Source organism: Diceros bicornis, chromosome 27 (genome assembly GCF_020826845.1).
Source record: "Diceros bicornis minor isolate mBicDic1 chromosome 27, mDicBic1.mat.cur, whole genome shotgun sequence".
In the NCBI taxonomy this organism is placed as follows: domain Eukaryota; kingdom Metazoa; phylum Chordata; class Mammalia; order Perissodactyla; family Rhinocerotidae; genus Diceros; species Diceros bicornis.
Window position 1 is genome coordinate 37954595 of NC_080766.1, and position 17653 is coordinate 37972247.

General features: G+C 43.2%; 1 protein-coding gene across 1 annotated transcript in view; it reads right to left on the bottom strand.

Moving 5' to 3' along the window:
- KCNJ6 (potassium inwardly rectifying channel subfamily J member 6) overlaps nucleotides 1-17653 on the bottom strand; it is a 264226-nt gene that overhangs the window by 181351 nt on the left and 65222 nt on the right. Inside the window, exon 2 of the mRNA XM_058523101.1 lies at nucleotides 8999-9050. Coding sequence (XP_058379084.1) covers nucleotides 8999-9023 — 25 coding nt within the window. The 5' untranslated portion in view covers nucleotides 9024-9050. The remainder of the gene's footprint in view (nucleotides 1-8998; nucleotides 9051-17653) is intronic.

Sequence of the window (17653 nt, forward strand, 5' to 3'; positions counted from 1 at the left end):
AATGGTGCCCAAGTTGAGAAACCCCCATCTAGATCTTCCTAGTGCCAGAGATAAGATGTGGGTGTCAGAGACGAGTTTCTCATTGACCAAGTCATTGACATCATTCAGAAGGTGGGGGTCAAAGTGATCTTCAAGATCTTAGAAGGAAGGGAAATGAGTTTGAGAAAACAGATCTAGCCCTATTTCTGTTTGCATGAAGACCAGTAATAATTTACACAAATGTCAAGCACATTAAGCTGCAATTTACCCACTTATTTTGCTGTTTTGGACATTCCTGTGTGTTTCTACCAGGAAAATCCTTTAGACTACAAGCTAGACTCAGAGATAGCAAGAGAGGAAATTGTATTCTTATTTGAAGCTGGCCATTAGGGTGAGGGGCCTTGGCAGTGAGTGCAGGAGGCAGCTAATGGACACCACAGAAGGAAGGAAGTCCTCACCTTGAGGGACATAGGAGGGAGGAGAAGGGGTGATCAGGCAGAGCGTGAAGCCCACCCCCAAGGAGATGTGGGTCACACCATTAGGCTGCATGAGGGTTATAGTTCATTTCAGACCCTTCAACCTCAGAGCCAAGATCTCTGATTCCAACTGAATTCAGCCATAATCTCAACCAGGGAGCAATTATCCTTGAATCTGAAAGATGTTTTCCGATGAGGACAAGTATGGTGAAAAAATAACAGATTTTCAGAGGAGTACAGGCAGCAGAGAGCCTGTTGGCTCTCCTCTGCTTTGGATCAAAGGAAGCTTGTCTGCCTAATGGTGGGACTGAAATGATATATTGTGTGGGGACCAAATGTGCAACACGATCTTCTGCAAGGATCTGCATCCTGCTGCCCCTCCAAGCCGGCCCCTCTTGGCATCTGCTCTTGTGCCTCCCTCCCCTTGTCCTGCAGGTAGCCCAGGAAAGAATGCACAGAAAGGAGGCTGCAACAGTCAGAGTTACGAGTTGAGATGACAGAGCCAATCTGGTGAGTGTGAGCGAATGGGGATGCTTAAGGGAGATGATGGAACTCCCAGAGTCACGGGAGAAGGAGAGAACCAGCCTGTTGGTTGGGCTTCCAGATCCTATTCCCAGAAGTACATGGCAGAGCAGCTCGGTAAGGGAAGGGCTGCTTCTTTCTGTACCTGTACTGGTCCATATCCAGCCCTGTCACTCATCTGTATCAGTCCACCTGCAGGAGGGAGGGTCTTGTACCCCACGGTCTCAGGCTTGCACCCCATCTTCAAAGGAGGCTGGGAGATGTGAAAGGAGGGGAGAGATACCTTGAAGAGATACCGGGAGACCACAATGACACATGCCCTCTATCGAGTAGGAAGGCAAACGAGAAGAGAGGCTTGACAGGAGGGAGAAGGACAAGACAGCAAGGACAGGTCGAAGGCAAACTGCCAGGGGGAGGTGACAGTGACAGGGTCCCAGGGCTCAAGAATACTACTCAGCCATAAAAAAGACAAAATTGTGCCAGTGTGACAACATGGATGGACCTTGAGGGTATTATGCTAGGCAAAATAAGCCAGACAAAGACAAATACTGTATGATTTCACTCATATGTGGAAGATAAACACATGGATAAAGAGAACAGATTAGTGGTTACCAGAGAGGTAGAGGGGCTGGTTGAAAGGGGTAAAGGGGCACATATGCACAATGGCAAATAAAAACTGGACTGTGAGTGGTGAGCACGATGCAGTCTATACAGAAACTGAAATATAGTGATGTACATCTGAAATTTACACAATGTTGTAAGCCAATATGACCGCAATAAAATCATTAAAAAAAAAAAATGAAGACCTGAAACCTCCCTCTTAAAAGGACCTTTTGCTCCTGGTTCAAGACATAGCAATGCTTCCCTCCTGTCACGGGAGCTCATTTAGATAGCAATCAGAAGTAACGAAGCGATGATTTCGGTTGTGTAATGGCAGGAACCGAGTAGTCAAGAGCAATGAGTTGGACTTTGTTGGGTTACTTTTGAGACGATGCTGTCTCTACCTGCATGAGACTGAGCCTGAGAGACAGAATTCTGTATGTAAAGTGTCTTGAGTTTTATTGGAAGGGAGAATGTACGTTTTAAAAAGCACTGTCTGGTGGGCTTTGTATAGCTTTAGTCCCAATGATAAAGTGTCATTTAGCTCCCTAACGACCTCATAGAAAGAATAGCTCTGCCCTGCCTGGAATGATCCCCATGGCTCTTAACTCCCAGTCCAGCTCCAGGGTCTGTTACCAGCCATGAACAGAGCAATGTCTGGGGACCACGTCTGCTTGGACCTGCGACTATTGCTCTTTCCCATTGGGGGAGGGGGCGGCAAAATTGTGCTATGTTGTGTTAAAATCCTACACCCTGCCCAAGAGGCCTGGAGCGGGGCACCGGCAATAGTGTGCTTAAGAGAATGGGTGAGCATTTTCCCCGTGGGGATAAGCAGCTTACAATATCCCAGCAAGCAGGACAGGCCTCATGGGTTTCATACAAAAGGGAATCATGCTTCTGCTTTCTCTCTGTCAGGAACCCTAACACTGAGGGACAAATGGGCTCCCCTGGAGAATTCTGGTACATGCTTCCCTAGGATCCTTCTCTCGGTTGTTCCAACCTGAGCTTCCTCTTCTTAGGGGGATGGTCCTGGAGCCACAGGGGCAGTCATTCGCACTCTCGTGGACTATTCTGGTTTCCCCTGGGCCCATCCTGGCCCGTGTGCCCTCACATCCCTGCCTCATCTTCCCCTCTCAGCTCTTTATCACAGGGGCCCCCGCTGGCCATGTTTCCTGGTTCCCTTGTCAGCTGACTCCCAGACGGGCTTCCTGGAGGTCGGAGGAAAGTGAGAAGCCAAGACAGTGCTCTCCCTCTTCTCAGCCTCAGGAGGAATGTCTGGCAGCAGTCACACCTGTGGCTCCAAGTTTTCACCTCCTTCCATCCCCCTGAACTAGGGGAGGCAGTGGTCCCCTGCCATTGCTAGTAAGTGGATTGTCTCTCTGTCCCTCAGTCTGGCTTCTCAGCATTTCCAGCACACAGTTCAGTCCCTCTGTTTTCTGGTTAGAGTTGACCTTACATTCCCCTTCCAAGCACAGGACAGATTTGTACACCCCACCTTTGGAAGTTGGATGTGGCTACTGACTTGTTTTGGCTAATGCAATGACAGCATAAGTGACATGTATTACCTCTGGGTGGAATTTTCAGGTGCAGTGTCAACAAGCGATGCTCTCTCCACCCCATGGCAGTGAACGTGAAAACACAGGTGAAGGTAAGGTGAGGTGAGATGAAGCCTCCGACTGCTGGGGGCCGAGGCGACCTCAAAGTACTGAGTGCAAGGCTGACCAGTTTGGACAAGTGGCCTGAGGGAGAAATAAATATACACGTGCACATATGTGTGTGCATGTGTGTTAAGCTGCAGAGATGTTTTATTGTTACTGCAACGTGACCTGCCTCTCCTTCTGATATACTCACACCTGCCCCATTTGCACTCTTGAGAATAGGTGATTCTTTTCCTAATGGCATGCTAATGGAGTGCTAAAAATGACTCCACACAAAGCCTGTGTCCTACCATTGTGCATTTCCTCAAGTCAATACATTCCAATCTGAACCCATTGTATCAGCTCCTCAAATCACTCTACCTCCCACCTGCATTTCCATCCATGGGGGGTCATGGAAGCTTCACCAGCCCCCTCCACTAAGCTCAAAGCAAGGGCAGCGTCCCCACATCCTTCCTTCCCATCTCCACCACATCCCACTGGTCACCACCTCTTTCACGCATTTCAGGTGCATCCTCGTCTGGCTCTCAGCTCGTTTGCTGTACCAGCTCCTGGCTGCTTCCCTGTACTTTGCCCCAACCTGAAATCCACCCCACGAGGCCTTCGTGCAATTGTTCTAAAATGCTGATGTCTTTAAAAACCTTAAGTGCTGCCCCATCACCCACAGGAAAAAACCCAAGTGGCACACTGGTCCTTTTATGATCTGACTCTTGCCTACATGCCCAGCTATCTGCAGTCTTGCTGCCCCAGTTCCTTGCTGCTGCCACATCAATGCTCTGTTCTTCCCCCGGCCTGCTATGTCCTCACACCTCTGTCCTTCCCATGCTGGGTCTTGGGTCTTGGGTCCTGGCCCTCACAATCTCACCAGCTGTCTGGTGGAACTTGCATATCCTTTGGGTGCCTTTATGATGCATGCCCACGTTGGAAGTCTGTGGAAGGAGAGCCTTGCTAGCATGCGCCTCCAGCTGCAGTACTTGTCAGGGGCCTCTACAAGAGCGTGTTTCTCTGTTCTGTAGCTGAGTCTCCTGCCTCCTTTGCCCCCAAACGTTCACTTGGTGCAGTCAGGGACCTGGTTTTCTTGTCTTTCCATGCCTTAACACAATGTCGGTGATAACAGCGGCTCCATAAGGAGGGAATAAATGATTAAAAAACCACTGCGATTTAATGGAGCTAATTTAACATGCGGGGATTGTAATTGGTTCTCTTCATTTCATTTGACAGTAGGACGTTTCAAATCTGGGCTAAATTCGAGCCATTTCTTTAATCGTAGGATGAATTCCCTCTACGTCAAGGCAGACAGCCAAGACCTCTAAGCGCCTCGCAAAGCAAGTCCTCGGTTCTGGGCTGTGGGAGGAACCGCGACCCACTCTTTCTGCCCTGGCTAGGAAAGGACGGATCTTTCTTGTGCGGATGGATTATGGTGGTGATAACCATAGGGATGACCTGGGTAGAAGGACTGGTGGGGAAGACTAGAAGGGGTACTCTGGCTGGCAAAGGGAAAGCTTGTGGCACGAGAGGCTGGACAGATGGCAACAGAATGGAACAGGCATGCAGGGAGTCAACTCCTCCCACAGCAATTCACAGTGAGCCGGGGCGGGACACATGCTCCTCAGGTGGCCACCATCTACCGCTGCAGTGATGCACAGCAGACATACGATTGGTGCGGAGAAGGAGGCACAAGTGCCACTCCAGGGGGACTCATGAAGGGGCCTTGCAGCCTGGAGAAGGCGTCAGAGCCAAGCCTCTCTGCCTGTCCCACCCTTGCAACTCCATCACGAGGCACAACACCAGGTATTTGATCCACAGCATGAATGACCCGTGTGGTGAGAATTCCTATGCTGCATTGGACATGTTCCTGGACGTGGAGGATGATGCATCAGTAGGCAACGACCATGAAATGAATTACCTACAGAAGTTAATGTAAGAACAATCTATAAAGGCGCCCCATACAGACCATGATTCCAGAGCCCCCTGGGCTATTTGCACACCTCCAATTTGTCACTGTCTGACTCAGATTCGAGTGACTGGGATGGAGCCTGCCTGCCCCAATGTCACTTCTAATGACAGCACAGTGCAGGATTTGGTTTCCTTGTTTGGGTCACCATATGTCTATGTATAGACAAGGTGGGGAGTCTCCACTTGGGTCAGGCTTTCAGCTCGATGTTAATTAGGGAATGGTGTAATAAAGTGCTGGCTATTGATGGGCAAGCTCAGGGTAACTCCCTCTAACGTGGGCCTTTTGGCTGTCCGCTTTGGAACTGGGCTTCTGGTGGTTTAAGGATGAAAACATCCACTTCCAAGATGCAAACAGAGATTAAAATGTCAGGGGGCAGTGGAATAAAATCAATAGCCTTTGGAAGATTCAAAGTCCACAGCTGGTAAATGCGAGTGTGCAGTTTACTAATTTTAGACTCCCCTGAACCTGTCTCTGTCAAGACCTCTCCTTGCCTCCCCACCTTCTGCCTACTTGTCTTCTCTTTGCTCCTTGTGATTTTGTCCCTTTCCTCCTTAATGGCTCCTTCTCTGGGTCTTTTTTCATATTCATTTTTTCTATGTACTTTTCTTGTGTGTATTTTTGCTGTCTCTCTATTTCTTCCTCCACCTCTGTTTTTCTTCCTTTTTCCGTTTTTTTCTTCCATATCACGTCTCCTTCTCCTTTCAACAATGTGACATAAAAATATTTTGAAGTATCATTTTGTATTTATTAAATAAAGTTGCTTTTAATTAAACACTTGAAAACCTGTTAATACTTTTGTGTCTCTTGCTTGCACTTTAAAAAAATAACTAAAATTGTTTTTTTTGAAATGGTTGATTAATGGAACTTGGTAGAAAGAAATGCTCCTCATCCCTGCTCTAGAAGTTGGAGAAGATACCCCATCCCCATTATGGTTCTTGCATATCCATCGACAACATTTGGACCCCTATGGTGATACAAGAATCGATATCAGTTCTAGTTAAACATAGAGATGTTTTAGTAACCAGATGGTTTTTGCTTGGCAGTTTAACAAGCAAAGTGTTTACTGGCTCTGGAAACCCATTCAGTGCACTGTGTCCCAGGCATTTGTGGTTCTGTTTATGTCCCTTTTCTCCGGTGGCCATGTATTTGATACTCCCATCGAATTTATTCTGTAATGATTGTATGTTAATTCTTTGCTTAGCCTACTGACAGAATCTCCTTACGCAGATTACATAGATGTAGATTTCCTATGTAGAATGAATGTACAGTTGTATATAACATTATTCATGAATTTAATTTTGATGAAATACTTATTTATGTTGACCACATGATTACCATTTCACAGCAAGCACTGAGAAGAATTATAGCACTTCTTATACTTCATAATGTTCTTTATCTTTGTAAGGATTAGTGAATTGGAATGTGGGGTATGATTCCAAGGTCTGTTCTCAAACTTTAAATTTCCTTGTGCATTGATCATATCTATGTGATCTTTTTCATAAAGACAAAGCAAATTAATAGAATGGCTGTACCCTTTCATCTACGCAATGGTTGGAATTCAATTTTGACAGAATTTTCTTGAGCCAATAGATTCACAGATCAAAGTCATTAGTATTATTGCAGAGGCAAACCTGAAACCTAAACTCAATAAATCAATAATCCAGTGAGAGTTTTACTTAAATGCATTTGAATCCAATAGAGATGAAAAATTAAAATACTTTTATTGGAAATATTGACCAGTAGATCTCTTATAGTGCCCTTAATTCAATTAATGCAATTCAGGTGAGTTAAAAAAATATTCACTGAACTAGAATATCAATTTCTAACATGAATCTTATCGTAAAAATTGTTAGCATCACAACTCATGTGCAACACTATCTAGTTTAATCCATCCATACACTCTAGACTCTATTCATTGACAATGATGCTAGGTTCCAAGCCACTGATCTTTCTAGCATTCGGAGAATCTGTGGGTTATTTGTACTGGTGAATTTGGGTTTAGAGATTAGAACTAAATCTGCTAATGTTCTGTGGATTGTGAATTAGTTGGTGTTGTCCAGATTAGCAGACATTTGGTCCTGTCCAATATGTCCATGTGCATATTTGGTCCATGTCAAAATGTCCTTGATATCTGGTCATATTTGGTCCTGTCTAAAAAATCCATGGAGGCTTTGGGTCCACACAAAAAGGTCCTTGATATTTGATCCTGTCCAAAACCACTTGGCATGGACTAAAGAAGCTCATGGACATTTTGGAGAGGACAAATTGTCAAAGACCTTTTGGAGTGGACCACATGTCTGCTGGACATTTTGGATAAGACTAGATGTCCTACAATGACAACATAAGCACGTCAGTTTTGCTGTGGTACTGGTGACCTCACTATGTCATTCTAGATCTGAGAAGAGCACATTCTGTGATTTTAAGATCCTTTCTCTCACAGAGAACCAGTTTGAGGTTCTTCAAACCAAGTGGCAAATCCTTTGAACATTTTTCAGGCTGTATGACTAGAGGTAGAAAGAAGGGTGGAGCAGGGAGAGGGCAGGGGATTATACAGAAGTGAGAGCAGAAGAGAGGCATGTAAGTATTGCCAGGTGGTTGTTCTTCACCTAATCCCTTTGAGTCATCCTTTACATGGTGAAATTAGCATGCATTCAAGACATACGAAATTAGGCAGAGATTTTGGGTCAGGAATTAAAGAAATGCAATGTAAATAACTTTTTTGCATTATCTTTTCTTGGGGTGGGGTGGACCTTTGGGGATAAGGGTTCATTGACTACGCTACAGAAGAACACTTGTATTTTTTTTTTTATTATCTTTTTTTTTTTAATTTTTATTTATTTTTTATTTTTTGTTTATTGCAGTAACATTGGTTTATGACATTGTAAAAATTTCAGGTGTTTGAGGGTATAATGCAAAGTGAAATAAGTCAGAACACTTGTATTTTAATAGTCTCATGATTTGAGGAATAGTAGAAGTAGGGGCACAGGTAAATGTGGGCAAGATTAATGGCTAATTTTGCAGGCCAAATTTAATAAGGTGTTCATGGCTCTAATGATAATGGAGAAGGGTTTGCAAGCTTCCCTTGCAACTTTAGGTATGAAATCTATCACCAGGAACAGTGTATATTTTCAGAGGAAAATATTCTGCATTGTCTGTTTATTTCACATCCACATGGTCTTTAATATTTAAACTTCAACATAGGAAATTGCATTTCTCATTTTGCAGGAGGATTTATTATAACTAATTCTTCTTTCCTTTTAAAAATACTTTGTGTATCCTGTTTTTTTTTTCTTTTTTTTTTTAGTTTAAGAGCTTAGAGCATTATACCACTGATATACTCAAATCATTACATGTTACTTACAACTCAAGCACTCCACTTTTTAATAATTCTGTCTGAAATTTCCGAACTACTCCTGAAATATTTAACAGTGGTAAACCATTCTTTCCTGTCTGTAGATTATCCAGTCTATGGAATATCTGCACATAAAACTTCAGCTGACTTTGACCAAGTCCCACAAGGCAAATTTGCAGACCCCAATCCCCAATACAGTGTTACAAATAAAATCCTTTTTGATTCTTCAGCTCTATACTTTGGGTAACAATTTCAGCACAGAATTCGACCCCATACAAGACGAATTTTGAATCATGCATAACGTAACATCAACACAATGCACTATATGTTAAATAAACCCTGGCTATTGCAAGAGTGAAAGAGAGAGATCGGATAATCACAAGGGGATGTGGTTTTTGCAAGATTTCATGGTTTCCATTCAAAACCAAAAATAAAGAATAAATTTCAAGTTACTCACTCATGGATTCTGTCAGCTTGGCCATCGTTGTGGTTTCTTCTTTGTGCTTTTTCTGGAGATGAGAAGAAAAGACAATTGTGTATAAAACACATCTTAGATATGAACTGACACAATGGGACTGTAACAGCTCTATCTCTTTCCTTTCTTTTTCCTACATCAGAATTTGATCACCAATGATGACATGAATTTAAAAATCTCACATTATAGCTACATGATCAGTCAGTGCCCAAAAAGAGATTTTTAGGACATTAAAAAACTTGCCACTGCTCTTGGAAATGAGCGCTGTCGCCCTGATCTTGGTTATATATAATTGGTGACGCACGACCAGTTCTCAAAACCTCTTTGACACTGGATTTTTGACATCCATATGCCAATCTTCTGCTCTCTATTTTCTTCCTGTTGAAGCTTTTTCAGTATTTTTGGAGCTGACATTTTCAGTCATTTGATTTCTTTTTTTCCTAAAAGCTAATTAGATTTTATATATTTTTCTTTGTCTTACTTTTGTGAGTTCCTGTAGTCTTTTGAAAGTCATCATGTTTTTATTTTATTTTATTTTATTTTTTGGTGAGGACGATAGGCCCTGAGCTAACATCTGTTGCCAATCTTCCTCTTTGTGCTGAGGAAGATTAGCTCTGAGCTAACATCTGTGCCTACCTTTCTCCTTTTTGTATATGGGACGCCGCCACAGCATGACTTGATGAGTAGTGCATGGGTCTGTGCCTGGGGTCTGAATCCGCAAACCCCAGGCCGCTGAAGCAGAGCACACGAACTTCACTACACCGCTGGGCTAGCCCCCAAAATCATCACTTTTGATAAGAGTATAACTTTACCTATTTTAGGCTGAAAATATTTTGTTTCAATCAGTATATAAGCTATAACCCACTGAGTTTGAGAGCCAGAATGATACGTGCATAAATTGAATCTGTCCTAATTAAAAAATTACTTTGGAGATATTAAGAATAATGGTCATCTCTATTAAAAAGTTCTCTTCAATTTCTTCATATGCTTTAATTTCCTTGGGTTCCTAACATGTAGTAACTGAAACATTGGCCACTATTATTCTACTTTTTTGCAGCCTTATTCCTTTTTTAATTATGAAATTAATACATGCTCATTATTTAAAAGCTCATAAAATATTAAAAAATTATAAATCAGAAAATATAGTTCTCTCATAATGCCAACCCCAGAGGAATCTACTGTCATATTTTGGTAAACACCTTTCTATTCCCATTTCTATACCTGTGAGTATACACAAAAGGAAATATGATCCCAACTTCATGTATATAAATATCTATACAGTAATCCCCCTTATAGGCGACTTCACTTTCCTTGGTCAGTCAACCGTGGTCTGAAAATAGCGCTATGTCACAATGCTGACGTCGTTCAACTCACTTGATCTCATCACATAAGAATTGTATCATCTGACGTCATCACAAGAAGAAGAAGGATGAGTACAGTACAATAAGATATTTTGAGAGAAAGAGAGACCATATTCACATAACTTTTATTACAGTATATTGTTATAGTTGTTCTATTTTGTTATTAGTTATTGTTGTTAATCTCTAGCTGTGCCTAATTTATAAATTAAACTTTATCATAGGTATCTATGTATAGGAAAAAGCATAGTATATGTAGGGTTTGGTTCTCTCTGTGGTTTCAGACATCCACTAGGGGTCTTTGAATGTATCCCTTGTGGATAAGCAGGGACTACTCTATTCTACATACAATTTTGTAAGCTGCTCTTTCACTTAATGCCATGTCATCCATCTTTCTTCATTGCTAGAGGTAGAATACATCATCATTTTTTTAATGACTGCATAACATTCATCATGAGTTATACCATAATTTCCTTAACCAGATTCCATTTAATTTGCTTACATATTTCCACTGTTTTATGAAATGTGGTGATGAACTCACATCTTTGTGCACTTGTCCTATTAATTGAGGATAAATCTTAGGGTTAGGTATGACTTGGTCAAAGAGTATGAATATTAAGAATTTTGACCATATTGCTCAATTGTCCCCCATGGAGATTAGATCTGAGTGTATAAAAGTGCACATTTCCTTACAGTCTTGCCAACTTGCCAATGGCATTAGTGCTTTTCTGCCCTCATTCTTCACCAAACTGATAGGCAAAAAATGGACTCTTCTTATTTTATGCTGTTATTTTTCTTTCTCTGACCTTTTGCATATGAACCACCCCAGCATTCCTTCACATGCCATCAGTATGTCATTGACTCTTAGTTTCATGCTGTGGTGCTCCAGCTCCTCCGCCATCAGTATTTTAGTTCTTAGAAGCCAAAAGTGGCATTTATTTTTCCCCATGGCCATAGTAGAGTGCTCAGCACATCCCAGCTGTTTGGCTAGCACTTGAGTGGCTGTGTCACAGCTTGGGTGTTGAAGTACAGTTAACAAAATCATTATTCATCCTCCTTGTGCCGCTATTCCCAAACTGAAAGAGTCTGCTTTGAGTGTCAACAGACAATTTTGTATACCACATGTACATTTCATTTTCCCAAGCTCTGTATTTATTCACAGCAATGAAATCAGGGCACTGCCTCTTACTTAAACTAATAATTACCCTTGAGAACAGAAGGAGCTAAGGAAACGTAATCCACCATCCTACCTGTGTGGGCATTGAACCCATGATATTTAGTCTGCCGTGTGGCTTATGTCAAGATGCAGAGAAACAACACGGCTATTGAAGAGGCTAAGAGCGTCATGTAGCAGAGAAAACCAAACCGGCAAAGAGAAACTTATCACAGCAAGGCTGGTTTGCGGGAGTGTGCACAGAAGCTACTTCAAAAGCGGGTCTCCCCGAGTGGTTCATGATAATTCGTGCACAGAAGCCACTGCATGGTGAGAATTCAGTGAAGTCTATTCCTGACCTGTAGGAACCTCGTTTTGTCTCTGCCTGCTCTGTCATTAACTCTCCACCTCAGCTCTTAGCCTAGCTCTGCTGCTGATTTGGCCCCTCTAGTTCCACTCTCTCTCCTTGTCTCCTGGTCTGTGACTTGCTTCCTCTTCATTCTCTGGCTCTGTGCTCATCAATCCTCATTCTGGATCACTGACCTCTGATCACCCTCCTCAGACGGCCCCAGTGATGAGTCTCCCCAAGCCACAGGCTCCCAGATTCCAGGCATTATATCCTTACAAAGCCTTGTCAAGTTTGTCCGTCTTCTTGTGTGCGTGTCACCTCTTTACCTCTTGTGACCCAAGGACCCTACCATCTTTTGTACCCTGGTCTTGCTGGTGGGTTGTCCTTGCAGATATTTTTATTCAGATGTGTTGGGTATCCTAGTCCTGGAGAAATCACCTACTGCCTGTATGAGCATTTTTCTCTTCCCAGTAGTTAAATGGAAACTTCTGACGTAGGTGGGGGAGGGGCCTTTAAAAATCCTAAATTTAGCTCTCTCAGTTTGACTCATCTATATCACAACTTATGGTGGAAATCATGACATATGTTTCTGTGTAAGTAGTTTAGTCATTCTATGGGATGTCTTTAAACTCCTTGTGTCCTTCCCTCATTATCAGAAAGTTGAAGTTTGCAGTTGCATGGCATGTGCCCCGATAAAGCATTTACATTCCATTCTCGGTCCCAAGCAAATTCTCCTCCTTTTTCTGAAGCCAAGAGTTTCCTCCAAAGTAAATTTGCTAGTTATTGGGTTTACAATACTGACAAGAACTTTAGAATTATAACCTATTAAACCTGGAAGAGATTCTTTTAGAGATGTCAAGTCCAACCCTATAGTGATGCGGTTGATGAAACTGAAGCCCATGCCAAGAAAGGAATTTCCACCAAGCTGGTCTCTTCCCCTTATCAACAACCTCTACTCTGCCAGAAAACTCAGGGTCCACTGTACATGAACATATGGAGACAAGATTCCTTATACAACAATCCTGGTCCTGTTTTGGAGTTTCCCAGATTTGCCTTCTCTGTGTTCCTTCTTTAAGCAGTCTTATCCACAACAATGTCTCTATTTTCCACAAAGGGCTGATGACTTCCTAATTTGTATATCCAGCTCTGACCTCTCCATTGAACTCTTGTCATCTACTAGACAGCACCACCCAGATGTTCAGTGTCTGTTCCAAACCAATGTGTTCAAAGCTGCTCTCTATTCCCCACAGACTTTCCACCAGTCCCCCCACCCTAGCCCCTCACACCTGGGCGTCCTCTTCCGTTCTCTGTTTTTGGTTTATGGGATCACCACTCACATTGTGCCTAAGCCAGAAATGTGGGAACACCCCACCTCCTTTTCCTTCCTCACCCTTGATATTTTATGTATCTTATTTATTTATTTATTTTTTTTGTGAGGAAGATCAGCCCTGAGCTAACATCCGTGCTAATCCTCCTCTTTTTGCTGAGGAAGACCGGCTCTGAGCTAACATCTATTGCCAATCCTCCTCCTTCACCCCCACCGCCCCCAAAGCCCCAGTAGATAGTTGTACGTCATAGTTGCACGTCCTTCTAGTTGCTGTATGTGGGACACGGCCTCAGCATGGCCGGAGAAGCAGTGCGTTGGTGCGCGCCCGGGATCCGAACCCGGGCCGCCAGTAGCGGAGCGCGCGCACTTAACCGCTAAGCCACGGGGCGGGCCCTATTTTATGTATCTTAAATCTGACTTCCCTTAGATGCTGTCTCTTAAAGGGACTATTGATGTTGCTTCCACTTGCCTCCATTCTCACTTGCAACACTGAGGCTTTATCTTGAAACAACCACGAGTGTTCTATTTAAAATGCAAACTTGACCCAGGCACCCCCTGCTTGAAATCTTCCAGTCCTTTTCTGGCAAGTAAGCATGTGATCCTTGTCTTTTAGCCAGGGCTGGTTATCTGGAAGGTTCTGTCTTCTTCACTCATACTCTAGTTACAGGTACCTTCCTATCTTGGCAATCACTGTTCCCTCTGCCTAAACATCCCAATTTCTGTTTCTTCTTTGTGCTCCCAAATTCATCCCTAAGAACTCCACTTGGTACCATCAATCTCTACAGTTTTCCCTACTCTTCCTGGCCGTCTTTCCTGAGTTTTATTTCTAAACACGTTCAGGTTCAAATGTGTCCATATATTACACTGCACAATTTATTATGGGTATAAGAGATTCTGAGACCTTTGGAAAAGTCAAGTCCCGCCTCCCTGTACCCTCATCTGGAGGCTCCCATTGGCGAAACCATCAGGACTGGGAGGTAGTGCCTGGTAGACCAGGAGTCTCTGCCACTGAAAAGCCCCATGAACCTGAGAAAGTCATTTTACTTTTTTGGCCACAGTTTCATTTCAGACATGGTTTGCTGTTTGCTGAGGGCCCCTCAGCAGTAGTCAGCAGCAGTCAATCATGTGAAGAGGACGCCTGTACATGCTTAGCTTGGGAGAGAATGTGAGTATTGGTGATATTTTAAGATGAAAAAGACATGTTTGCTTCAAGAATTTTCTTTAAGAAATATCTTTCCCCTGGGAGCCAAGGGTTTTGATATTTGAGATAACCAAATTGTTTTCTCTTTGTAAAATTAAAAGAAAACGAAGAATATGGGAATCTTACTGGTCTGGAGAAAAGAGCTTACTTTGACCTGAAAATTTGCTGTTCTTATTTTCTGTGTCTTTGCTGCTTAGATCTTCTCATTATTTTGAGAGAGAGAAAGAGAGAGACAGAGAAATGTAGAATCTGGAAGGAAGCCTGGGTCTAGAAATGTTTTTGTCTTGGCTTTACTACTTCTTAATCATGTACTAATTCATTTCTAGGAGCTTTAGTTTGTTCATCTGTAAAGTGGGGTAGATGGTGTCTATCTGCGTCCCCTCATTCTTAGGCCTGTTGTCAGAAAGAAATGAGAAAATGTGTACTAATACACACAAATGTTATATCTCTGTCTGTTTGTAATCATCATTCCCTTTGGCTACTGTGTGGGAGCCAAGGGTTACAGCCTGTTCTTGCTGTTCAAGGGCAAATACTGACTTCTGGCATTTGTGCAAAAAATAACAAAGCAAATTTCCCCGAATCTAGTAAGACCCAAGGCTGCCTGCCTCCCAGGGGACTACTCGTCATGAGTGTCAACAGCTGGTGACCATGCACCCCACACCCCCATTTCCAAAATCCTCTACCAGAATAGAAGGTTCAAGAACCTTGGCATGCCTCTTTGAAGAGCTGGGTTCTTTTGCTCTAGGAGGCACTCCACTTATAATTAATGGAATAACAGAAACATTGAAAGTTTTGGGGAATCATGATGACATGTTTGAGCAAAATATGCCCACAGATGCTGAACAAAATCCTAGGTGTCTTGTTAAAATCATATTGAACTCCTTGGGTAGAGTATTGATCCTCAGGGGCAGTGGGTATTTAATTTTCATATTGTTTGACTGTGTTCTCTCTACCATACCTGGGAATGCAAATAAAAGCCCAGTGGCAGTGGTTTCCTTGGTCTGTGTGTGTGTGTGTGTGTGTGTGTATGTGTGATTTATACCCACACTCTGTTTCAGCTAAGGAGAGTGTGGCTTTCTATTGGGACCATGCCAGATATATGCTTCTCTCTGACTGAAATAACAGAGGAGTTTTTAATGAGGGCAATTATAACCGAGTTTGATTGTGGCTCAGAGCTATGACTAAGACACTGTGTGTGTGTGTGTGTGTGTGGGTGTGTGTGTGTGTGGGTGTGTGAAAGAGAGAGAGAGAGAAAGAGAGAGAGAATTGTGAATGCAAGGCTTCTAGAGAGGGTGGAGGAAGTACTTTTCTGCTGCACGGGGCTCCCTCACACACTTTTCTGCTGGCAGGGCTGAGTGAGGTCAGCATGTTCAGCACCGAGGCTACCTTCTTTTCTGCTCCCCAGAAATGGGCTTTTAAGGATGAGGAGGCAACTCATCATAGTTGATGTATTTCAAACCAGTCATATTTGCATCTTGGATATTTTTATCCCTCTAAAATATGTGTTTATAGTAATCAGAAAACTGATTTTTTTTGAAGTTACAACCATTTAAAGGAACATTTATATGAAGTGGGAAGTGAGAATGCTATTTTATGTACTTGTATCCTCAATTGGACCTCACCTCCAGGTTGAAACAGGGGCCCTCAAGTTTCCCACGTTGTTCTTAGGGTTGTCTACAAATGGGCCAGCTGTGGCCCTCTCTGTCTTTCCTGACATGATGCCATAGCAGGTCACCTGAGGACTGACTTAAAAGGAAAATGCCACATCCTCAGATAGCCAATCAAGTAAGTGTTCTTATAATATGGTACCATGTATATTGCCTCGAGTTGCTGCTGAAAAATACAAGCCAGAGGATTTAAGAACCACTGATTAGCTTTTTGCCTAATGAAAAACTAATGGAAATGAGTGGTCTGTATGCAAGTATGGTTTGGGACAATAAAAATCATAATTTCTAACCTTTATTTCACATTTGTTATAACCTGGCACTATAAGTGCATCACTAGACCATCTCATTTAATTTTCACAATGACTCTATGAAACAGGGACTGTCATCCCCATTTTGCAGATGGAGAAATGGGGTACAGAAAGGTTGAGCAAATTGCCCCAGGTCACACAGCCGGTAACGAACAGAGTTGGGTGTCAAACTCACAGAAATTCTAACTCACAGAACCAGAGCATGCTCACAGAGGAAGAACTTCAATGTGTCAAGAAGTGAAGGAGAGTGATGGGGAAAGGGGAAGAGCAAGGAGAATATTCCAGGTGGAGAAGCAGCACACGTAGAAGTGGGGAACCTTGGTGCCTGAGGAACAGCAGGTGGCAGGTGGACTGAGGCCACGTGTGAGAAGAGTAGCAGAGAGCTAGCTCAGAGAATCAGGGCATAAACCATGAAGGGCCTTGATGCCAGGCTGAGTCGCTCAGGAGGGAGACTCGGGCTGGAGTTGGGGTGGTGTTTGAAGCTATGGGAGGAAGAAGGAGGCCAAGGCCTGAACCTGTGTGAGCACCTTGGGGAAACCCAGAGAGTGTGCTCTCTCCTGGAAGCCAAGAGACATGGAGGTTTGAAGAATTAAAAACTTGCCCATCTTAATGTGGTACAATTTCACTTAAGATAGTTTTTATCCTAGATTTACTCAGTGAAAGTCTCCTAAGGTGATCTGAAGTTTTCATAATTTGGGGTAAAAAAATCTGAAGGGGAGCGTTTGAAGGAGGGGGTAAAATTCTTACCAGTCAGGCCATGCAGGGTGCTCTTGGTGATACAGCCTCCTTGGCAAAGGGCTGAGAGTGCTTGCCTCACACAGACACCCTTTCTAATGTCCCTTATGTACACATCACCTGCTTGGTTCCCTATGATGCCCAACTGTGGCCATGTTGACCAGACTAGAAAGGGTCTTGATGCCCTGAGGTATTAGGATGTCTTACAAAAATTAATCAAATCAGATTTAAGGTTGTGCATGTCATAATATCTCCTCAATTCACCTGTGCTTCAGGATGAGTCTTAGGTGGGAGGAACGGGCTGGGAGCATCTCCCTGGGTGCTTTCTTGGAAGCATGTTGAGCACATGAAATTCTCCTGCCAAGAGGAATGGGTTGTGGGGCTAAGAGAAAACTGCTGGACCGCCTGGCTGCAGAATTTCTCCAAAGCCCACCTCTGCTTGTGTCCTCCCCTGCTTGAAACCCCATGGACTACACTCCAGACTCCCCACATCAATATCCAGGCAATGTTTCATGAATGCCCAGTGTGGTCGGTTTCTT